Consider the following 25,898-nt stretch of genomic DNA (forward strand, 5'->3'; position numbering starts at 1 on the left):
TTGTGTAAGTTTCTGCTGTACAATGAATTGCATTAACTATATGTACACATATGTCCCTTCCCTCTGGAGCCTCCCTTCCTGCCCTTATCCCACTAGGTCGTCACAGGGCACCGAGCTGAGCTCCCTGTACTCTAAAGCAGATTCCCGCCAACTGTCTGTTTCATACATGGTAATGTGTCTATGTCTACGCTGCTCTCTCAGTTCATCCCACCCTCTCCTTCCCCGGTGTCCACAAGTCTGTTCTGTACATTTATGTCTCTCTTCCTGCCCAGCAAATAGATTCTCTGTACCATTTTTATAACCTTAGAAAATGGAAGAGAGATGAAAAGTAAAACAGGATAATCATCAATTGATCTCATTTCTCGAGAGTCACCTAATGCTTAACGTTTAGAGATCTCTTTGATATTGAAAGGGGGGTGCTCTACACAATGGGAAGACCTCGCCCTAACGCACAGGAGCTGCCTACCCTCTGCGGATTCACTGTGCATTCAGGGGGAAAGGTTCTCAATATAACACACCCTCTGTGGATTCACTGTGCATTCAGGGGGAACAGTTGGAAATGAAACACACCAGCTGGGGTCCTGCTGCCTCGGTATAGCTCCTGCCCTTCCTCCCCTTCCTCCCTCACCTCTCCGTCACTAACCTTCCATCTGTCCCTGGAACAAACAGAGTTGCTCCATCCACAGAAGGAGAGCTGGTCCTCAGTTTCAGGCAGGATGGCTCCTTCAATTCCTTCAAGAGTCAGCTTGCAGGGCATCCTTTCAGATGCCTTCTCTGAGGTCCATGTTGAAAGCAGCCCTTGCTCTGCTCCTGGCCAAGTTGCCTTAGAGCCTCTTCCAGTGTCTGAAACGGTCTCACTCAATCATTTATTTAGTCTCTGGTATGTAGGCACCACAAAAGCAGATTCCTTATCTAGTTTGGTCACTTCTGAATTCCCAGTACCTGAAAGAGTGTCTGTTACATAATAGGCACTTGAGAAATGTTGCTGAATGAAGATCGTAAAGCATTGTGGAGTGAGAGAATCTGAGTGTAAGTTCTGAGTCTGTTGCTTATAGAGTGTGTGTAACAGGCCAGTCATGTTCTCTAAGTCAGCCTTATAATTTCCTCAACACTTCCCAAGATTAAATGGCATAGAGTAGTCTCAAACATTTGACACTGTAAGTTTTCCTTATCACAATAATCCTATGAGGTTATAGTATATAGATCATCATCTCCATAGTTGAAGATTACAAATCACCAGTTTCATTTCCTTTTTTTGAGCTTTAGAACACTGTAAGAAGGATATTGAATTATAGTGGGTTAGGGGCAGTGTTAAATCTATAATCTGGATTGCTTGGTGGTTAGCCTAGTATATATTTTCTATTAGCAGGAGAGCTCAGTTTAAATTCCTACATACTATTAAAAGTAATTTCCCCCTTTATCCTTATCCATGAAGAAGTTAAGTAACATTTTCCAAAACAGACTTTTTCATGTTTAAGGACAGTGTGTGTTCCTATGTTCCCTAGAGGCTTTCATTCATATGAATAATCTTAGGTGGCAAACCAAATTTACTGAATCAGAGTCTGCCTTTTAATGAATCTCTTATTTGTGTGAATGTTAACATTTGAAGGATGCTAAGGCTGCCTGATTACTCTCTGAGTAGTCAGTTTTGAATGTAGAGAGTCTGAGTTATGCTATTTAGGGTTGTTAACCTGCTTCTCTATAAGGGGAATGCATGCATGCATACTAAGTCTCCTCAGTCCTGTCCGACTCTTTGCACCTCCATGGACTGTAGCTCACCAGGCTCCTCTGTCCATGGAGATGCTCCAGGCAAGACTACTAGAGTGGGTTGCCATGCTCTCCTGCAGGGGTTCTTCCTAACTCAGGGATCTAACTCCCATCTGCAGCCCCTGCATTGCAGGCAGATTCTTCACTGCTGAACCACCAGGCAAACCCCATACAGGATTAGGAAGTGTCTTTTTTTTTTTTTAATACCAGAATTTTTAGAACTTTGGTGGACATTAGCCTATGGGAAGCTTTTTAAGTGTTTGTCCCCTTGCCCTGCAATCTGAAGCCAGTGGGTAGGGTTAAGTCATCCATATGTTTAACAAGCTCCCCCAAAAGATAGAAGAAAATGATAAAACTCAATATGCCTCAGTTTATATACTCCAGGCATAAGCATGCATGCATGCTAAGTCACTTCAGTCGTGTCCAACTCTGTGTGACCCTATGGACTGTAGCCCACCAGGCTTCTCTGTCCATGGGATTCTCCAGGCAAGCATACTGGAGTGGGTTGCCATGTCCTCTTCTCCCCCAGGATGCATAAGCATATGTCCAATTAAATAACTGTAAAATGTATTTGTTAAATATATGAGTTATTTTTCCATGGTGAAATAACATGGTGGTGGTATTTATTTAATGCCCTTTTTATATAGTCTACATTGATGGTTGTCAACTAAAATATAAAGCAATCAGACAATTCACTTTAGCCCAAGGATTCTGAAGGAATTAAATACTACGTAGAAATAATGAGGATATTTTTGGTAGAGGAGCAGAATAACTTAATTTTGAGGTTTTGGGGAAGTAAGTTAGTCAATATTTATTAGTACACATTGTTGCCATAAAACAGTACATCTCGGTGATGACTCACCCAAAATGCTTCTTTCTTAATGACATTTTTTGACCTTTATAAGCTCTTTGTCGAGAGGGCCAGTCTAATTTAAAAAATGATGGTGATGATTTTGGACTCATTATTTTTCACTGAGATATAAATTGTGTCCAACAAATTTTACAGCTTTTAAGCCTATTGCAATCTATGCACCCAAGTGTCATCACTGCAAATGTAGACTATTTGTAACACCAGTGGATTAATTTGTGCTACATTCCAGCCTACTTTTCCCATCAAAGGCAAGCTTTTCCTAATATGGCAGTTTTCTGTTTTGGGACTTCATATACCTGGAATCATGCTCTGTGTATTCTTCTGTGTTTGTCTCCTTTCATTAGATAGAATATATTTACAATTATTCATGTGGTTGAATATAATAAAAGTTTATTTTTTGTTTCTCTGTTTCATTACTTGAATAACTAACAACTTGTTTATCCACTTTCCTGTGGATGGCATTTGAGTTATTTTTAGTTTGGAACTATTATGAATAAAATTACTATAAAATTGCTAAAGTCTTTTTGTTGGCACATGTTTTCATTACTCTAGGTTATATACTTAGTGAAAGGATTGCTGGTCATAGTTTAATTTTGTAAGAAACTGAACTTAACACTTCTCTGAAGTGGTTACATCATCTTACACTCTTACTATAAATGTGTGAGTTCCAATTTCTCTACATAGACTCATAAACCTTTGATATTGTCAGTTTTAAAATTTTAGCCATTTTAGTGGGTGTGAAATGATATCTTATTGTGGTTTTAGCATACACTTCTTTGGTAACTGATGATGAGAACCATGTACTATGCTTATTGGCTATTTCTATATTTTGTTAATAATTTTAAAAGTTTGTTCAAGACTTTTGCTCTTTAAAAAATTAGATTGTTTTCTGTTGTTGATTTCTAGGAGTTAGTCTGTGTATGAGTCATTTTGTAAGCATTTTACTCTAAATATTGACTTATTTTCTTTATGGTATCATTTAATTTTGGTGAAATCCAGTGTGAATCCACTTTTAAAATTGATAGTGGTTTCTATATCCTAAGAAAATTCACCTAATCCAAAGATTGTGAAGCTATTCTCTTATGTTTGCTTCTAGAAAGCTTATAATTTTAGCTTTACCTTCAGATTTATACTTCATCTAATTTTTGCATATGAAATAAGGTGGGGTCAAGATTTGATTGGGATTGTGTTGAATCTATTGATCAATTTGAGGAAGATGAAGATGTAACCAGTGTTGAGTCTTTTAATCCAGGAATATAGATTTCTCCATTTATTTGATCTTTAATTTCTTTCAACAATATGTTTTAGTGTAGAGATTGTTCACAATTTTCAATAACTTTATTTCTAGATTTATGGTGCTTTAATAGTGCTGAATACTTTAATATATTGCATATATTATATTCCCATGGTATTGTATATATATATATTTAAAAACACTATTAACCTTGTATCCTGTGACCTTGCTAAATTTGCTTACTAGTTCTACTAGAGTTTTAGTAGGTTTCAAGTTTCTATGTAGATAATAATGTTGTCTGTAAATAACTGCAGTTTTAATTCTTTCTTATAGTTCTTTATACCCTTTATTTCTATTTGGAATGTGGCGCTGGCTAGGATTTTCTATACATTTTTGAGTAGAAGTGATATGAGAATATGGCCTTAATTTTTACTGACTTGGGAGAGAATGCATTTAGTCTTTTACCACTCAATATGATCTGAGCTATAGATTTTTCATAGATGGCATTAATCAAATTGAAGAATTTTCTCCTAGTCTTAGTTTACTGAGAGTTTTATCATGATTGGGTGCTAAATTTTATTAAATAATTTTGCTGTGTAAATTGAGATGTCCATGCAAATAGTTTTTACTTTCTTAGTGTTGTAAATTCAGAGAAGGCAGTGACACCCCACTCCAGTACTCTTGCCTGGAAAATCCCATGGTTAGAGGAGCCTGGTGGGTTGCAGTCCATGGGGTCGCTGAGAGTCGGACATGACTGAGTGACTTCACTTTCACTTTTCACTTTCATGCATTGGAGAAGGAAATGGCAACCCACTCCAGTGTTCTTACCCGGAGAATCCCAGGGACGGGGGAGCCTGGTGGGCTGCCGTCTATGGGGTCGCACAGAGTTGAACACAACTGAAGCGACTTAGCAGCAGCAGCAGTGTTGTAAATTACATCAGCTGAGATTTAAAAAAAACAAAACAAAACATTTGTTTATTTTTGACTGCCCTGGGTCTTAGTTGCAGCATGCGGGGTCTTCCTTGTGGTACACAGGTAGCTTCTGGGCTCCAGAATGTGTGGGCTCTGTAGTTTGCAGCGCTCAGGCTCTCTAGTTGAGGCAGTGGGGTTTAGGAGTTGTGGCACACAGTCTTATTCACCCTGCAGCATGGGGGATCCTAGTTCCTCAACCAGACATGGAGCTTGTGACCCCTACACTGGAAGGTAGAGTCCTCACAACTGGACCACCAGGAAAGTCCTGAGATTTAAACATTAAATAATCTTGCATCAGTGGGTTAAGCCTTACTTGGTCATGATCTTTTTCATATATTGCTAGATTTTATTTGCTAACGATTCATTCTGTATTTTTACATCCTTGCCTCGTGAAGGATAATGGACTATAGTTTTATCTTGTAATATCTTTGTCTAGTTTTTTGTTAGAGTTATGTTGGCCTTATACTAGAAGTTGAGGAGAGTTCTCTTTTCCTCTATTTTCATTTAATTTTGCTTCATAAAAGCATTTATTTTTAAATGTTTGGTAGAAATTACTGATGAAACTATCTGGCATTGGTGCTTTATTTGTGGGAAAATTTTTGAATAAAAATTCAATTTCTTTAATAATTTCAATTTAGATCAGTTTCAGTAAGTAGTGAGCTTCCCTGGTGGCTCAACTGGTAAAGAATCCACCTGCAATGTGAGAGGCCTGCATTCTATCTCTGGTTTGGAAAGATGCCCTGGAGAAGGAAAAGGCTACCCACTCCAGTATTCTGGTCTGGAGAATTCCAGGGACTGTATTGTCCATGGGGTCACAAAGAGTTGGACATGACTGAGGGCCTTTCACTTTCAGTCTTAAGACTTTGACCATTTCATTTGTCTCCTTACTGTCCTTTAAAGTCTGTTCAGTTCAGTTCAGTCACTCAGTCGTGTCCGACTCTTTGCGACCCCATGAATCGCAGCACGCCAGGCCTCCCTGTCCATCACCAACTCCCGGAGTTCACTCAGACTCACGTCCATCGAGTCCGTGATGCCATCCAGCCATCTCATCCTCTGTCATCCCCTTCTCCTCCTGCCCCCAATCCCTCCCAGCATCAGAGTCTTTTCCAATGAGTCAACTCTTCGCATGAGGTGGCCAAAGTACTGGAGCTTCAGCTTTAGCATCATTCCTTCCAAAGAAATCCCAGGGTTGATCTCCTTCAGAATGGACTGGTTGGATCTCCTTGCAGTCCAAGGGACTCTCAAGAGTCTTCTCCAACACCACAGTTCAAAAGCATCAATTCTTCGGTGCTCAGCTTTCTTCACAGTCCAACTCTCACATCCATACATGACCACAGGAAAAACCATAGCCTTGACTAGACGGACCTTAGTCAGCAAAGTAATGTCTCTGCTTTTGAATATACTATCTAGATTGGTCATAACTTTTCTTCCAAGGAGTAAGCGTCTTTTAATTTTATGGCTGCAGTCACCATCTGCAGTGATTTTGGAGCCCCCAAAAATAAAGTCTGACACTGTTTCTACTGTTTCCCCATCTATTTCCCATGAACTGATGGGACCAGATGCCATGATCTTTGTTTTCTGAATGTTGAGCTTTAAGCCAACTTTTTCACTCTCCTCTTTCACTTTCCTCAAGAGGCTTTTTAGCTCCTCTTCACTTTCATCTCTTGTTTCCATATTGACTCAGGTAATATATGTTTTCTGTCTTACTTCTTAACTATTCTTGCTATGATTTATAAGTATATTTATTTGTTAAAGAATTAACTCTTTACACATATTGTTTTTCAATTTTCTATTTCATTGATTATTCCTTTTTTAATATTTTAGGTTTAATTTGTTGTTCTTTCTTTAGCTTATTAAGGTGGAAGCTTAGATATTGATTTTTCATTTTTCTTCTTTTATGAAATACACTTTTAAAGTTAAACTTGCCCTCTTAGTAGTGGTTTAAATGCATCATAAATTTTTGATTAAAAAATGATCAGTTGAAATATTTTAAGATTTTCCTCTGATTTTCTTTTTAACTCATGAATTACTTAGAAGTGTATTGGTTAATTTCCAAGTATTTTGGGATTTTCTTCCCTTTTTAAAAAATTCATTAATTTTTTAAAAAAATTTAAAATTTATCTGTGCTGGGCCTTCGTTGCTGCCTGTGCTTGGGCTTTCTGTAGTTGCTGTGAGAGGGATTAGTCTCCAGTGTGGTGCTCAGGCTTCTCACTGCGGGGACTTTTGTTGCAGAATCTGGTCTCTAGGGTGTGTGAGCTTCAGTAGCTGCACCTGTGGGCTCAGGAGTCGTGACCCACTGTCTTAGTCACCCCTCAGCACGTGGAATATTCCTGTCCCAGGGATCAAAACTGTGTCCCCTGCACTGCCAGTCAGAGTCTTAACCACTAGGCCACCAGGGAAGTCCTTTTTTCCTAATTTAATGTCATTTAGGTCAAAGAACATAATTTGTGTGGTTTCATTTCTTTGGAATTTGAGGCTTGTTTTTTTTCTCCAGCATATGGTCTGTTTTGGTGACTTTCATCTGTACAACAAAAGGACGTATATTCTACTGTTTTTAGGTGGAGTGTTCTTTGTCCATTAGTTGAAGTTGGTTGGTAATGTTTCTTAAACCTTTTGTACCCTTACTAGGTGGTGCTAGTGGTAAAGAACCCATCTGCCAATGGAGGTGACATAAGTGATGTGGGGTCAGTCTCTGGGTCGGGAAGACCCCCTGGAGGAGGGCATGGTAACATACTCCAGTATCTTGCCTGGAGAATCCCACAAACAAGGAGCCTGGCAGGCTGCAATTCATGGGGTTGTAAAGAATCAGACACGACTGAAGAGACTTAGCATGCATGCATGTACTCTTACAAATTTTTTTTTTGTCTAATTCAATAATTACTGAGAAATGAATGTTGAAATCTCACACTTTGATATGAATTTGTCATTTTAAAAATTTCCCCCCATTTTTCTTCATGTATTCTGAAGCTTTATTATTAGATACCTACATATTTAAAATTTTATGTCTTTCTGATCCATTACCCATTTTTTACCATGAAAATTTTTTCTAAAATTCTTATTGTTTGTCCTTCATACATCATGCATTTTTTCCTTTGGTTAGTTTTAAGAATTTACTCTTAAACTTTCAACTAATTATGATACACCTAGGTGTATCATAATTACAAAGTATTTGTTTGGGGTTTGTTTGATCTGATTGGTGGAAGGATTTGTCAACTGAAAAATTCTTGGCCATTGTATTTAAAAATATTTCTTTATTCACTTTCTCCTTTCCATATGAGAAGCTAATTAGCTGTGTGCTGTTAATAAATGAAGACCACTTGATACTGTCCCAGAGAGTTCAGAAGCTCTGTTGCCTGCATGACTCACTCATCTCCCCACAACTTTAACTTGGTTAATTTCTATTGATTTATCTTCAAGCTTACTGATCTTTTGATATATGCAAACTCACTGCATTAGTTCTTTTTAAATATATATTTGCATTGCAAGCATCTCATTCGCATCTTTTTTTAATAGTTTGTATCCCTCTTTTGAAATTTCACATTTTTGCATATTGTTGTCCATCTTACTCATTAGATCCTTTAACATGTTTATCATCGTCATTTTATTTATAAATGACCCTGCTTGGTGCTTCTGATATCGAGATCATTTCTTGTTGTTGTTCAGTTGCTTAGATGTGCCTGACTCTTTGGGACTCCATGGACTGCAGCAGGCCAGGCTTCCCTGTTCTTCACTATCTCCTGGAGCTTGCTCAAACTCATGTCCATTGAGTTGATGATGCCATCCAACCATCTCATCCTCTGTTGTCCCCTTCTCTTCCTGCCTTCAGTCTTTCCCAGCATCAGGGTCTTTTCCTGTGAGTCAGTTCTTCACATCAGGTGGCCAAAGTATTGGGGCTTCAGCCTCAGCCTCAGTCCCTCCAATGAATATTCATAATTGATTTCCTTCAGGATTGTTTGGTTTGATTTTTTCCCAATTCTAGGTGCTCTCAAGAATCTTCTCCAATACCACAGTTCAAAAGCTTCAATTCTTCGATACTCAGCCTTCTTTGTCTCTGCATCTGCTTATATTGTTTTTCTCCTGATCAGAGTAAAATTTCTTGTTTCTTCTCATATCTTGGAAGACACTTTTAAGATTTCTCTCAGTTTTTCAGTATAGTTTCCACTTTTTGTATTTGAGTTCTTTTCTCTCATCCTTTCTTTGCCTTTCTGCTTTTTGAGATGTGTCTCTCCACTGTAGTGAAGACCCAGTGTGCCTTGGAAGGTCTTTTCTCAGTTCTGCTGCTTCTCCCCTAACCTTCAGCAAGATAAGGATGTGTATTTGAGGAATTCCCTGGGTACTTGGAGAAGGAGAGAGAGGGAAAGACTCTCTCAAGATTGTTTTATCCCGCTCTCAATTTTCTCTGTATTACTTGTCTATTCCATGTACCCCGATAAGGCTCATGGGGAAAATTGCTGACTGAGGCATCCTTGCTCTGTGGCTCGGGCCTCTCAGAATTCTCGTCTGTCACACTAACTTTGGATTCTTCTATACTGTGGCAAATTCTTCCTCCTCCTGGAATGAAAGGAGTTCTGTCCTATTAATAACTTTTGGAATTCAGCTCATTTAGGTTTCTATAAACCCTGTTTTTTCTGCTGGGTTTTAAAATCCTATAGTTTATCTGGCATGTTCTCATTGTTGGGAGTGACAGTCTTTGGCAATGATACACACTTTAACCAGGAGTGAAGTCCCAGGACTAACTTAGAAAACATGCTTAAGTCACATAGCTGAATGTTGATGAGTTAAATAAAATAGGTCCTAATGTTTATAATTATTACAGCCATTAAAAAAATGAAATCCCATCACTCAGTTTTATCATATAGACTTTTGTTTAAAATCCAGATTCCCTTTGCGTGTTTCTTAAATGCAAATCCACATTTAAAAGAAGGGTATGTGTTGCCCTTGAGAGTCCCTTGGACTGCAAGGAGATCCAACCAGTTCATTCTAAAGGAGATCTCCTGGGTGTTCATTGGAAGGACTGATGCTGAAGCTGAAGCTCCAATACTTGGGCCACCTGATATGAAGAGCTGACTCATTGGAAAAGACCCTGATTCTGGGAGGGATTGGGGGCAGGAGGAGAAGGGGACGACAGAGGATGAGATGGCTGGATAGCATCACAGACTCAATGGACATGAGTTTGGGTGAGCTCTGGGAATTGATGATGGACAGGGAGGCCTGGTGTGCTGCGGTTCATGGGGTCGAAAAGAGTTGGACATGACTGAGCGACTGAACTGAACCGAACTGACTGATGTGTTGCCCCTGAGATAATAGAAAGAAGATGATAGGGCTCTACAGGCTGTGTTAAAAGAGGGGATTCTAGTAAGTATTTTGAGCAAAGCATAAAGTTTTAGAGAAGTTTTTGCTTTCCCAAGATGATTATGAATTAAAAAATTTATCATGTTCTTCCTTAGCTCTGATTTATTGCCTTTCATTAATATAGATAAAATGTGGCTATTTGGACACATAAGTTAATTCCAAGATTAGTAAAAAATTAACTGGGCTTTAACTAATATTATAGTTTCCAAATTCAAACTTATGATTGTTAGGTATTTGTCTTTATTTTTCTAATATATTTAACTTTCTTTAACTTTCTTTCTTTCTTTCCGCCTCTTTATTTCTTTTTTAGGAGTCCTAAAGCAAAAACAGAAACATGGCCCACCATACTACATTTCTTTGGATAATTTCGGTCCTGCTTCTTCAGAATTCTGTGTTAGCTGAAGATGGGGAAATAAGATCAAGTAAGAATTATCAGCATTGTCTTTTTTTTTTTTAATCAACACATTGATTGGGGAATGAAATAGAAGGAGCCTAAGTATTGGCTTTAAGGATCTTATTCTTACTGTCTTTGATGCTGTGATTGCCTGAAATAAGTGAATTGCTATGTTACACGTTAACTGGGAGGAAAAGCTATCAGAAGTCATTTTAAGAAAATTCTGTGGTAATATTAACCCACCATTGTTGAGTCACTTATATAATCTTCATGATATGTAGGTAAAGTACCTACTCACAGGATTGATTATCAGGACCATCCTGTGAACTTATCTCATAGAGATAACAAGATAATCTATGTAAATAACATAGGCATATAAATTCCCTTCTTCCACTGGAGAAGGAAATGGCAAGTCACTTCAGTATTCTTGCCTTGAGAACCCCATGAACAATATGAAAAGGCAAAATGATAGGATACCAAAAGAGGAACTCCCCAGGTCATTGCTGCTGTTGCTGCTGCTAAGTCGCTTCAGTCGTGTCCGACTCTGTGCGACCCCAGAGATGGCAGCCCACCAGGCTCCCCCATCCCTGGGATTCTCCAGGCAAGAACACTGGAGTGGGTTGCCATTTCCTTCTTCAAGGCATGAAGGTGAGAAGTGAAAGTGAAGTCGCTCAGTGGTGTCTGACTCTTCTCGACCCCATGGACTGCAGCCTACTGGGCTTCTCCGTTCATGGGATTAAGTGCCCAATATGCTACTGGAGATCAGTGGACAAATAACTCCAGAAAGAATGAAGGGATGGAGCCAAGGCAAAAACAATATCCAGTTGTGGATGTGACTGGTGATAGAAGCAAGATCCGATGATATAAAGAGCAATATTGCATAGGAACCTGGAATGTCAGGTCCATGAATCAAGGCAAATTGGAAGTGGTCAAACAAGAGATGGCAAGAGTGAACGTCGACATTCTAGGAATCAGCGAACTAAAATGGACTGGAATGGGTGAATTTAACTCAGATGACCATTATATCTACTACTGCGGGCAGGAATCCCATAGAAGAAATGGAGTAGCCATCATGGTCAACAAAAGAGTCTGAAATGCAGTACTTGGATGCAATCTCAAAAACAACAGAATGATCTCTGTTCGTCTCCAAGGCAAACCATTCAATATCACAGTAATCCAAGTCTATGCCCCAACCAGTAATGCTGAAGAAGCTGAAGTTGAACAGTTTTATGAAGACCTACAAGGCCTTTTAGAACTAACACCCAAAAAAGATGTCCTTTTCATTATAGGGGACTGGAATGCAAAAGTAGGAAGTCAAGAAACACCTGGAGTAACAGGCAAATTTGACCTTGGAATACAGAATGAAGCAGGGCAAAGACTAATAGAGTTTTTCCAAGAAAATGCACTGGTAATAGCAAACATCCTCTGCCAACAACACAAGAGAAGTCTCTACACATGGACATCACCAGATGGTCAATACCGAAATCAGATTGATTATATTTTTACAGCCAAAGATGGAGAAGCTCTATACACTCAACAAAAACAAGACCAGGAGCTGAATGTGGCTCAAATCATGAACTCCTTATTACCAAATTCAGACCCAAATTGAAGAAAGTATGGAAAACCACTATATCATTCTGGTATGACCTAAATCAAATCCCTTATGATTATACAGCGGAAGTGAGAAATAGATTTAAGGGACTAGATCTGATAGATAGAGTGCCTGATGAACTATGGAATGAGGTTTGTGACATTGTACAGGAGACAGGGATCAAGACCATCCGCATGGAAAAGAAGTGCAAAAAAGCAAAATGGCTGTCTGGGGAGGCCTTACAAATAGCTGTGAAAAGAAGAGAAGCGAAAAGCAAAGGAGAAAAGGAAAGATATAAGCATCTCAATGCAGAGTTCCAGAGAATAGCAAGAAGAGATAAGAAAGCCTTCTTCAGTGATCAGTGCAAAGAAATAGAGGAAAAGAACAGAATGGGAAAGACTAGAGATCTCTTCAAGAAAATTAGAGATACCAAGGGAACACTTCATGCAAAGATGGGCTTGATAAAGGACAGAAATGGTATGGACCTAACAGAAGCAGAAGATATTAAGAAGAGGTGGCAAGAATACACAGAAGAACTGTACAAAAAAGATCTTCATGACCCAGATAATCATGATGATGTGATCACTAATCTAGAGCCAGACATTTTGGAATGTAAAGTCAAGTGGGCCTTAGAAAGCATCACTATGAACAAAGCTAGTCGAGGTGATGGAATTCCAGTTGAGCTATTTCAAATCCTGAAATATGATGCTGTGAAAGTGCTGCACTCAATATGCCAGCAAATTTGGAAAACTCAGCAGTGGCCACAGGACTGGAAAAGGTCATTGCAATTCCAAAGAAAGGCAATGCCAAAGAATGCTCAAACTACCACACAATTGCACTCATCTCACATGCTAGTAAAGCCCTGCTCCAAATTCTCCAAGCCAGGCTTCAGCAATACGTGAACCGTGAACTTCCTGATGTTCAAGCTGGTTTTAGAAAAGGGAAAGGAACCAGAGATCAAATTGCCAACATCCGCTGGATCATGGAAGAAGCAAGCGAGTTCCAGAAAAACATCTATTTCTGCTTTATTGACTATGCCAAAGCCTTTGACCTTGTGGGTCACAATCAACTGTGGAAAATTCTGAAAGAGATGGGAATACCAGACCACCTAACCTACCTCTTGAGAAATCTATATGCAGGTCAAGAAGCAACAGTTAGAACTGGACATGGAACAACAGACTGGTTCCAAATAGGAAAAGGAGTACGTCAAGGCTGTATATTGTCACCCTGCTTATTTAACCTATATGCAGAGTACATCATGAAACGCTGGACTGGAAGAAACACAAGCTGGAATCAAGATTTCCAGGAGAAATATCAATAACCTCAGATGTGCAGATGACACCACCCTTATGGCAGAAAGTGAAGAGGAACTCAAAAGCCTCTTGATGAAAGTGAAAGAGGAGAGTGAAAAAGTTGGCTTAGAGCTCAACATTCAGAAAATGAAGATCATGGCATCTGGTCCCATCACTTCATGGGAAATAGATGGGGAAACAGTGGAAACAGTGTCAAACTTTATTTTTTGGGGGCTCCAAAATCACTGCAGATGGTGATTGCAGCCATGAAATTAAAAGATGCTTACTCCTTGGAAGAAAAGTTATGACCAACCTAGATAGTATGTTCAAAAGCAGAGACATTACTTTGCTGACTAAGGTTCATCTAGTCAAGGCTATGGTTTTTCCTGTGGTCATGTATGGATGTGAGAGTTGGACTGTGAAGAAAGCTGAGTGCTGAAGAATTGATGCTTTTGAACTGTGGTGTTGGAGAAGAGTCGAGAGTCCCTCGGACTGCAAGGAGATCCAACCAGTCCATTCTGAAGGAGATCAACCCTGGGATTTCTTTGGAAGGAATGATGCTAAAGCTGAAGCTCCAGTACTTTGGCCACCTCATGTGAAGTGTTGACTCATTGGAAAAGACTCCGATGCTGGGAGGGATTGGGGGCAGGAGGAGAAGGGGATGACAGAGGATGAGATGGCTGGATGGCATCACTGACTCAATGGACATGAATCTGAGTGAACTCCGGGAGATGGCGATGGACAGGGAGGCCTGGCGTGCTAGGATTCATGGGGTCACAAAGAGTTGGACACGACTGAGTGACTGAAATGAACTGAACTGAACTGAGTGACAGCTCAGTGTGTTGACTCTTTTCTGATTGCCTTTAGGAAAGCTTGCATGGGAGAAGGAAAGCTGGATTTTGTTTGTTTGTTGACCGAACCTTGGGGCATGTGGGATCTTAGTTCCCTGACAAGAGACTGAATCTGCTCCCCTGCAGTGGGAGGTGGAGTCTTAACCATTTCACCACTAGGGAAGTCCCAAATGCTGCTAATTGTAGTTCTGCTATCCAGGTCATCTTTTACAGACATCCTAGCATACACACTGAGGAAACCAGAGTTGAAAGAGACACATATACTCCAACATTCATTGCAGCACTGTTTACAGTAACTAGGACATGGAAGCAACCTAGATGTCTGGCTGCAGATGAATGTATAAAGAAGTTGTGGTACATATACACAATGGAATATTACTCAGCTATAAAAAAGAACACATTTGAGTCAGTTCTAATGAAGTGGATGAAACTGGAGCCTATTATAGAGAGTGAAATAAGTGGGAAAGAGAAACACCAATACAGTATATTAACACATATATATGGGATTAAGAAAGACAGTGACAATGATCCTATATGCAATGGAGCCAAAAGTCACAGATGTAGAGAACAGACTATTGGATTATCTGGGAGAAGGCGAGGGTGGGATGATATGAGAGAAAAGCATTGAAACATGTATATTACCATATGTGAAACAGATGATCAGTGCAAGTTGGATGCCTGAAGCAGGGCACTCACAGCCGGTGCCTTGGGACAACCCAGAGGGATGGGGTGGGGAGGGTGGTGGGAGGGGTCCAGGTTAGCGGGGAGGTGCATGTGCTCCCATAGCTGATTTGTGTCAATGTGTGGTAGGGGCCACCACAGTGTTGTGAAGTGATTGTCCTCCAATTAAAATAAATAAAAATTTTTAAAAAGTGGGTTTATATTCATATTTTAAAACTCATAAATATAAACTCTCTTTATAAATGAATTAGTGTTCCTCTAACAGTAGAAAACAGGTTTGGCAACTTGATTCAACTTGACTTAAAATTTATTAAAACAATAACATTTAATGTTTGCAGAACACTTTCATAGTTCACTCCACCCAAGCATTCCATGAGGTGGACATCCTTTGTTTTTTGAGTGGGAAAAGAAATTCATAAATGGCATGGGCTTTGCACAGTGTCATACATCTGGTTAGAGCTGCAGCTCATATTTGAACCCAGCTTTTCATCTTCAGTGGGCTTCCCTGGGGGCTCAGATGGTAAAGAATCTGCCTGCTATGCAGGAAACCTGGGCTCAATCCCTGGGTCAGGAAGGTCCCCTGGAGAAGGAAACAGCAACCCACTCCAGTATTCTTGCCTGAAGAATTCCATGGACAGAGGAGCCTGGGGCGGGGTGGGGCTACAGTCCATGGGATCGCAAAGAGTCAGACGTGACTAAGCAACTAACACCAACACTTTTGTCTTCAATGAATTCCTTTCCTGTGACTCTGGTGATCCAGCCTCTCTTACAAGGGGATCTCTCAGAGTGCTCTTTCATCTGTGGTTTATAAATGGCAGCACTTGCTTTTGTGTCTGTCCTCTTGGGTAATCTTGCAGATATGAAATATAGGCCCCATGGCTCTGGACTGGAGTAGAAATGGCCAAGAATAACCCTGTACAAGTTTATGATCACTGAATCAAGTGATACACAAACACTCACAGTTCCAGGCACAACGCGCTCCAGAGCATCAGAGAAGGGCGACCTCGAAGAGCCAGCAAACACAGCCTTCCTGTCCTGTCTCTCCCTCAAAACACCAATAAAAGCGTAACCCTGTCATCCTCATCCACCTTCCAAAGATAGCAGGAGAGCTGAGTTCCCTTGCCTTGGACAATTTGTCTCTGGGCAGAATCCTGTTTCTGCAGTACCTGCCCTGAAGTCTGGCGACAGTCCCCATGACAGAGGTTGCTGAAAGAGTGTCCTTCACACCCCTCTGCATGGCGACACCACCTCATCTGAGTAAAATCACACGACTTAAAATTTGTATCTCACTATCATGACTCACTTCCTCCTCTTCCAAACCATCGTTTCCAAGGGCATGGCATCCTTGTCCTGTGGGCCATAAGCAATAGTATTTTTGCTGCCTTAACTGCAAAAGTTAGAGAAGCAGGCAGCAAGTGCGGCTCTTCCACCCTGTACTCTCTGTTGACCACAGAATCACCGGGACAAACCAATGTGTCTACAGGGCTGGGTCTGTCTCTCACCTCCTGAACTTTGCCCTTGCTTTCCTTCTGAGTAGAATGTCCTCCTCTTGACCTAGATAAAGCTGCTTTCTGATCTCAGGTTGCCTGTCTGCTTTCCCACAGAACCACCCCTGACTTTCCACAGTTAGGTTGCCACCTCCTCCTATATGTTCTCATAATTCTTTTCGTTTCTCTAGCTAGCTCGTTGTCTGTCTTACTAGGCTGGGAGCTTTTAGAGATATCTCAGGTGTGTTTGAAGCCAGTCAGTCCCTAGAGAGCAGGTATTCCCTATAAACACACTGAAAGAATGAAATAGGGTTAAAAGCGTGTTGTATACTGTGGAAAAGAGAGTTAAGAAAGCTTTTGTTTTTTGTTCTTTTCACGTGTGTACATCTGGGTATAACTTGTACCACAGATAGTCTTTTTTCTTGATAGAACTCAAAGATGTGCTGATTTCACATGCTTCCTGGTATCTTAATAAGTCTTTATTTTTATGGAGAGAGGAATGGCTTTACCTCTTTGCACTTGACTCACTTCACATGAGGAATGTTTTACTACATAAGTGGCTGAAGATGAGTGATCAGACCTTTACACGTTCATTCTGTATGTAGTACACAGATGGCTGCTTTCATGATCTTGGCTCATATAAATTTTCTCAACTGTGTCAAGAATGTGTGTGCCTTTGCTGGCTAGGTGAGTCCTGAAGTTGGCAGAAAGTTTGTTCTTAGTTCCTTTCCCCATTCATTGGTTTATATGTATTTTTACAAATATTTCAGATTGGCATTTAACTAAACATATTTCATTGATAATGATGTTAGTGTATAGCTGAAAATGATGCATTTATTTATTAAAATATTTTGTGGTTTCATTTATTCTCTGGAGAAATAGAATAAAACGTTGCTTTATAACAATACCTGCCCCTACAAAGAGATATCTAGATGTCATATTCATATGCAGCATCCATTTTTTTTGTTTTTTTATCTATCATTTAAAAAAAGATTTTTTTTTTATTTTAATTGGAGGATAATTGCTTTACAATCTTGTGTCGGTTTCTGCCGTACGTTCACATGAGTCAGTCATAGGTATGCATGTTACCCCTCCCTCTTGAACCTCTCTGCCAACTCCCATCCCATCCCAGCCCTCTAGGTTGTCATAGGTCACCGGGTTTGAGCTCCCTGCATCATACAGCAAATTCCCACTGGTTGTCTGTTTGACACATGGTAATTGTAAATATAAATGTACACAAATTGTAAATGTACATATGTTCTGATGCTATCCTCTCAATCTGTCCCACCCTTTCCTTCCTCTACTGTGTCTACAAGTCTGTCCTCTATGTCCGTGTCTGCACTGAAAATGAAAGTGCAAGTCGCTCAGTAGTGTCCGACTCTTTGCGACTCCATGGACTGGCCTGCCAGGCTCCTCTGTGCATGGGATTCTGCAGGCAAGGACACTGGAGTGGGTAGCCTTTCCCTTCTCCAAGGGATCCTGCCAACCCAGGGAACAAACCAAGGTCTCCAGCACTGAAGTCAGATCTTTGCTGCCTGAGCCTCCAGGGAAGCCCTCCAGGTCTGCCGTCAATGCTGCCCTGCAAACTGGGTCGTCCAGATCCCATTTATATGCATTTGTTTTTCTCCTTCTGACTTCGCTGTGTATAATAGGCTCCAGGTTCATCCAGCTCATCAGGACTAACTCAAGTGTGTTCCTTTACATGACTGAGTAATGTTCCATTGTGTATATGTATGACAACTTCTTTATCCATTCATCTGTCAATGGACATCTAGGTTGTTTCCATGTCCTAGCTATTGGAAACAGTGCCGCAATGAACACTGGGGTACATGTGTCTTTTTCAGTTATGGTTTCCTCTGAGTATATGCCCAATAGGGTGATTGTTGGGTTATATGGCAGTTTCATTCCTAGTTTTTCAAGGAATCTCCATACTATTCTCCGTAGTGGGCTCTATCGATTTACATTCCCACCAACAATGCAAGCACCCATTTTTTAATGTCTGATTTTAAAGCTGATTCATTCATTAATCCTTAAGATAATTCAAAAATATCAACAAAAATCATAGCCCTCATTTATAAAGAATTTTCATAAGTTAAACAGTGTGTCATATTAATCTTCACAAAACTCTTATGAACTGCTTACTGTATCTTTTACTTTAAAAATTTTCAGTTTTATTGAGGTATTCAATATAATTGATATATAAAATTGTACGATATATAAGGTATACACTGTGATGACTTTATATACATATACATTGTGAAAGGATTCCCCAATCTGGTTAATTAAAAATTCATGTATTTGAAACCTTCCTCTTTTTGTTCTTTCTGTAACACATGTACTCTGATGATTTTCTTTCTCACTTAGGTTGTCGTACTGCTCCGACAGATTTAGTTTTCATCTTGGATGGCTCTTACAGCGTTGGCCCAGAAAACTTTGAAATAGTGAAAAAGTGGCTTGTCAATATCACCAAGAACTTTGACATAGGACCGAAGTTTATTCAGGTTGGAGTGGTCCAGTACAGTGACTACCCTGTCCTGGAGCTCCCCCTGGGGAGCCATGAGTCGGGAGAGAGCTTGATGGCAGCCATGGAGTCAATACATTACTTGGGAGGAAACACACGGACTGGAAAGGCCATCCAGTTTGCCCTTGATTACCTTTTTGCCAAATCCTCACGATTTCTGACCAAGATAGCAGTAGTTCTTACGGATGGTAAATCCCAAGATGAAGTCAAGAATGCTGCAGAAGCAGCAAGAGACAGTAGAATAACGTTATTTGCCATTGGTGTTGGGTCAGAAACAGAAGAGGCAGAACTTAGAGCTATTGCCAACAAGCCTTCATCCACCTATGTGTTTTATGTGGAAGACTACATTGCAATATCCAAAATAAGGGAGGTGATGAAGCAGAAACTTTGTGAAGGTAAGCCTTAATATAATGTGGAAACAAGCAAGAATGACAGTTTCTACAGTTTTTTATAACCTGTTCATTTGCAGTGGGGGAGATGGTTATATTCAATGTCAGATGAGTTAAGTCAGAACTGAAGTGAGCACATGTTTCTGTGTTAGAGTTATTCTGGATAAATTTTGTTTTGGGGAACAATTGCTTTCTTGTAAAATCTGCAGTTGGAGGATATAAGATTTTGTGATTTTTGTGTGTGTTTTCCTTTCAGATACAATGTGTTTATTCTGGAGGTCATAGAAAGTTAAGATACATAAAGAATGAAAATATATGTAAATCATATATTATTATATCACTCCTGTTAGCAAGGTTTCTGCCTTTTTCATTCTAGTCTTTTTTGATTTCAGAGTGTTTGAGAGTTTATTCATGTGCCTAAATAAGGATGTGGTGTGTGTGTGTGTGTATGTGTGTGTGTGTGTGTGCCCTTAGTCTCTCAGTCGTGTCTGACTCTTTGTGACCCCATGGACTGTAGCCTGCCAAGCTCCTCTATCCATGGGATTCTCCAGGCAAGAATATTGGAGTGGGTAGCCATTACCTTCTCCAGGGGATCTTCCCAATCCAAGGATCGAACCCAAGTCTCCTGCATTGCAAGTGAATTCTTTATTGTCTGAGCCACTTGGGAAGACTTCCCTAATAGTCTTCTTAGGGAAGACTGCCTAAATAAGGACAATATTGTATAAATAATTTCATACTCTCTTTCCATATTATTTATTCTATATTACTATAAGTATGATTTTACTCTATTAATATTACAGCATATAATCTTTTAAGATTATTTATTTAAATTTTCTCCATTTTTGTATAGTTGGTTTATTCCTAAGTTTTTCTAATACAAATAACTGAATATTCCAGTACCTAATTGTGAATGGGAATTAAAGAAAACAGAAAACAAATATCAAATTACTAACATTTTTAAAACTTTTGAAGAGTCTTAAAAACTTCACTTGAGAAAAACAAACTCCCACCAGCAATGAGGAAACCTTTGAAAATATAGTGCTTGCTAGTCTATTAATTATGTTTACATCATTCCATAAAATACTGGAGTTAATTAAGTTTACATCATCCCGTAAAATATGGGAAAGTTCCAGATTTTGGTAAATACTAAACCTTTTAGAGTACAGACATACTTGTGTTCATGTTATTTGGGGGGAGAATAGTTTATTCATATCACTTATTTTTAATATTATAGGCATTTAATGTGCCATCTACCCAAAATCATATTCATGCAAATCGAAATGTTTTTTCCCAGTTTACTTACAAAAAATCTAAAAATTGTTTGGTTCACTTTTGATAGAAAAATTTCTACATGATTGTGACTTAGAAACAATTTGTTTATTTTTTTTTTGTATTTGAGGGGACTGTGGTAGAGAAAAATACTTCAAAGTTTTTAGATTATCTACTAATATTTTAAGAAACCACTTCAAAACAAAGAGCATAGAAAATTAAGTATTTTCTATAATAAAACTTTTAAAAAAGGTACTAATAAGTAAATACAAATGCTCAGTACAGTTATTCTTTTCATGATTCTGTAACAGCAAAACTGTGTTGACTTTTATTGTGTTGAACAGGTCAAAGGAATTTAGGTTTTTAATGTGTTGTTGGATTAGTTAGAAATCTTTCACTTTGAAGTTAGGTATACTTCATTATTAAAATAGACTTTCCATGGTAAAATTACACTTACCATTCATTTTAATCCTAAAATATAAATTTGATTAAATATGTCTGTTTAGTATTTGCTTCATAGACTTTTCCTGAAGATCTGTATTTTCATAAATGCATTCTCTGTATTTAAATTTTTAAAAATACACATGAAAGAGTAGCTGTGTGTAAAGGGGTAAAGCTTCTTTCAGCTAAAATGTCTGATCTGTTAAAAAAAAATCAGATTTGAAATCTTGCCAAATATTTCTTCATCCACACTCAGAAAAAGAATGTAAGTAATGTCTGTGTCTATTCAGTTCACATATTCACTGTACAATAGACATCTTTTAAAATGTACATTTGAAGTTGTACTTGTGGAAGATATGAGTTTTTTTGCACTTGACATTTCATACTGTATTATGCATTGTGATTAATGCACTAAATTAATGCACTGCTGTATTGCAGCAGCCTCAAATTATATATATTTGTTATATAATTAGCATTATATATGTTAGATTATTTGACTAACTCACCTTTTCTTTGACAAATAGTTAACTTCTATTTTGAGGTGTTTAGCATATAGGGTTGTTCCCTTTTATATTCTACTGTTCTTGATCCAGGATGAACAAAATATTATCCAACTCTTTGTTCCCCTATAGATTATTTCATATTCATGAATCTGCTATTTCCTTGAAGGTGTATTGTTCAATATGTTCCTTATTTCAAGACCACCTAAAAGTGATGGAAAAATGATTTCTTTATATATTGGAGAGTATTTCTTTCAACTTGGGCTTAGTTTGTCCTTTTTTAGTTCTTTTGCCTTGTAAAGGTAGGTTGTTTATTTGAGATCTTTATTATTTTTATTGCTATGAATGTCCTCCTCAGTACTGCTTTTGCTGCATCCCATATGTTTTGGTATGTAGTATTTTATGGTTTGTTTGTATCAAGATATCTTCTGTCGAATAAGTCAAATCCTTATTTGACTTAAGGATTGTTCAAGAGTGTATTAATTTCCACATATTTGTGAATTTTCCAGTTTTCTTCCTTGCATATTAATAAAAATATTAATAAAATAAAATAATAAAATTATTTTAGTATCATTCAGTTGTGGTTGGAAAATATACCTGGTATGATTTCAATCTTCTTAAATTTGTTAAGGCTTATTTATTTATTTATTGTTAACCTAACATGTTACCTATCCTGGAGACTTTCATCTGTGCTTGAGAAGAATGTGTATTCTGCTGCTGTGGCCATGATGAGGGTAGGCAGTGTATTCTATATATGCCTATTAGATGCACTTGGCCTAGAGTGTTGTTCAGGTTCTTTTGTTTTGTTGACCTTCTGTCTGAATATTCTATTCATTATTAAAACTGGAACATTGAAATCCCTTACTGTTACTGGGTTGCTGTCTACCCTTTCAGTTTTGTCAATGTTAGCCTCATATGTTTGGGTGCTGTAATGTTGATTGCATATATATTTATAATTCATATGTTTCACTGGCAAATTAACCAATTTTTATTTTATATATATGCTTCCCTAGTGGCTCAGACGGTAAAGTGTCTGTCTGCAATGCAGGAGACCCAGGTTTGATCCCTGGGTTGGGAAGATCCCCTGGAGAAGGAAATGGCAGCCCACTCCAGTATTCTTGCCTGGAAAATCCCATGGACTGCGGAGCCTGGTAGGTTACCGTCCATGAGGTCGCAAAAAGTCGGACACAACTGAGTGACTTCACTTTCACTTCCACTTAATGTCCTTCCTTGTCTCTTTTGAGAGATTTTAAAGTCCATTTTGTCACCGTTTTCGTTCTCTTTTGGTAAACTTTTGTATGGAGTATCTTTTTTCCATCCCTTTATCCCTTTACTTTTATCCTATGTGTGTCCTTAATTCTAAAGTAAATTTCTTATAGACAGCATGAATCTTATTTTTTAAAATCCATTTAGCTACTGTATGCCTTTTATTGGGGATTTTAATTAATTCACATCTGAATAACTACTGATAGGGATTGATTCTTTTTTGTTTTATTGATTTTTGTAGTGACATGCAAATTCCTTTTTAATTTACTTTTGTATATTTTCTATAGGTAGTTTGTTTGGGGTTACTATGTAACGCAAGCATGCCTACTCAGTCATTTCTGACTCTTTTCAACCCTATGGACTGTAGCACGCTAGTTTCCTCTGATATAGAAAACATCATATAGTTATAGCAATCTATTTTAATAACTTCAAAACTCTATTTTTCATTTTTTCTGCCCCCTTTTCACTTTTTAATGATGCCACAAATTATATCATCTTATACTCTGTATCCATTAATATATTTTCACAGTTTTCTATATCAGAATTAAAAGTGATTTAAATACCACTGTTACAGTGTTACAGTATTCTGAATATGTCTCTATATTTACCTTTACCAGCAAATTTTATTCTTTCCAGTGCTTTTGTGTTGCTGCTTAATATCCTTTCAGTTTGAAGGGCCTCCCTAGTATTTCTTGTTAGGCAGCCCTAGTGGTGATGAGCTTTTTCTTAATCTAGAAAACTATTTATTTTTCTTTCTATTTTGAATGACAGGTTTGCCGGGTATGTTATTTTCGGTTGGCAGTTTTTTTTTGTCAGATAACATACCTCTCTTTCTTCAGGGTCAGTATCTGGAGAGTTATTATGTTCCTTTGATTGAGTCATATATCTCATAGTTTTGTGTTGAGATTTACACATTTGAAAAAGCAATCACTTTCCCCAGTCTTTACCAACAGGCTTTGCCCAGTGGAAGTCCCTCAGCAATCTACCTGGCTAGAGATTTTGAAACCATTTTTGGAGGGATATGATTTCTTTGGGACTGTGTAAGCAATTTGTTAATTAGTGAGACAGGTTTCTTTTTCAGAAACTCATAATCTTTCACTCCATTTGGTATCTTCCTGTAACACTTCAAGTCCTCTAGTTTTACAAATTCCCCCCTTTCCTTGTTCTTAGTGGCCACTAGGTGTCCAGGAGTGCTGGCTCCTTGTCAGCATCATTAGTCAGGTGGGACCAATATCATTCCCTCAGGCAGCCCTTTGAAAAGCTGGGATGCTGAATACATCTCCACTCTTTTCTCTTCCTGAGGGAGAAGCTTCAAGTCATGTGTCTTCTCCTGACCATGCAGAGCCATGTCACAACAAGCCACCGTCACACTCTTATTTGTTCTCTGTAGTCCCCAGGCATTCAATTGATTCTGGTTCCATCAGTGCTGCAAATGAGTCAAGACAGAAACCAGTCTCTCCATCTCTCCAGTCTCTCCGTCTCTCCAGTCTCTCTGAAAGCTGGAGCATTAGATGCATGCTCCATTTTTCTTTCTTCCTCACTGGGGAGTCATTATAAGCAAGGGCATCTCTCTTGGCACTTATTTGTGTCATCCTGGAGAGGGAACTGATGTGCCAGGGTGAAATCACTCTTATTGCCTACTTTAAGATGTTATTCTTATTTTTGTGCTCATCTGGGGAACTTCAACTTCCTGACTTGAATATGGAGTGTTCATAAAGGTATTTTGGCCCATATATCATTGTTAAATCAGCATTTCAGTTAGGGAATGGTTGTCGTGACTTTCTATTCTGCTATCTTGCTGACATCATTCTTCTGTCGTTTTCGTGAGTCAGCCAAGCATGGCCTTGATGCAATAGAATGAGGAGAGAAAAGAAAGTGATTTCTTCTTGTGCTTTGGAAAGTACCAACCTTAAGTATCTACAAGGGCTTCCAATAGCTTGTGGTTTGAAGGACTTAGTTTCAGGACCTATATTTTGATTCAGGTGAGCTGAACTCACCTGTGCACAGAAGACAGTTCAAAGAGCAGGACCTGGAGACCGCCTGTGTATTCTTACCATTCCTTTTTCCACCATCGTGATTCTTGGATGAAGCAGGAACTGTATCTGTTTCTTAAAAGAGTATATGGTGGGGCCTCAAGAGGGACCAGAAGTCAGAAGGCAATTAGCTGTGTAAATGTAGCCATATGTTCTTAGAGAGGTGAGAGGGGAGCGAGAAAGAGAGCTGGCTTCCCTAAGTGGAACTTTGGTGTCTTTCATCCCAAAAAGCACTGGGGCTTTTTTTCCGTTCAGTGCTTTCCACCATGGTGTACTTTAATTTGGAATGATATTCAGGACTTCTTAATTTCTTTTTCTCTTGTTGAAATTATTCACATTTTGGATGACTCTTTGCTTGCAGATTGCTGGATAATTTGATTATCTAATTCAAGGCATAATACTAATAACAGCCTGGTATACTCCTCTCCCCTACTCTGTTTAACTTACATTTCAATGGAAGCCACAAAAGGTAAAGATACACATATCAGGAGCCATGGCCAGGGCAACTGAGTTGCTTTTGGAGATAGGATTTCATGATTACGTGATTTCATAACAAGCATGTGGTTAATCTCTCTGCTCTCACATGGAGCTCATTTCCTTCCCTCTGCCTCTCCACTATTGGTACATATGTGCTTGAATTCCTAACCACAGAGATGGGGCACAGGAAAATGAGAGGTCAGAGGTGGGGTGAATCTGGCAGATGGGATTTGATGAGGGGTAACATTTCATGAAACCTCATTGAATAGTCAGGGGAATCATTTTGTTTTCTATCTGTAGATTAAAAGAATTTAAATCTAATCTGAATTGGTGACAACCTACATTGTCAAGGCCTTGTAGTATATGCAAAAATATGGATTTTCCATTCATTTAATTAGAATAGAGCTATGTTTCTAATAAAGAAATATGATATGTTTATATTTCATGTGAAAACCAATGATGAGTATTAAATTTGAAAATGTAAGATGACTATGGTATGGTATGATTCAG

The 25,898-nt window shown here is 38.7% G+C and overlaps 1 protein-coding gene across 1 annotated transcript in view; it reads left to right on the forward strand.

Moving 5' to 3' along the window:
* COL21A1 (collagen type XXI alpha 1 chain) overlaps positions 1–25,898 on the forward strand; it is a 243,345-nt gene that overhangs the window by 68,358 nt on the left and 149,089 nt on the right. The window contains exons 2-3 of the mRNA XM_060403571.1: positions 10,507–10,618; positions 18,857–19,408. Of these exons, the coding sequence (XP_060259554.1) occupies positions 10,531–10,618; positions 18,857–19,408 (640 nt within the window). The 5' untranslated portion in view covers positions 10,507–10,530. The remainder of the gene's footprint in view (positions 1–10,506; positions 10,619–18,856; positions 19,409–25,898) is intronic.

This window comes from Ovis aries, chromosome 20, assembly GCF_016772045.2.
Source record: "Ovis aries strain OAR_USU_Benz2616 breed Rambouillet chromosome 20, ARS-UI_Ramb_v3.0, whole genome shotgun sequence".
NCBI classification, from domain to species: domain Eukaryota; kingdom Metazoa; phylum Chordata; class Mammalia; order Artiodactyla; family Bovidae; genus Ovis; species Ovis aries.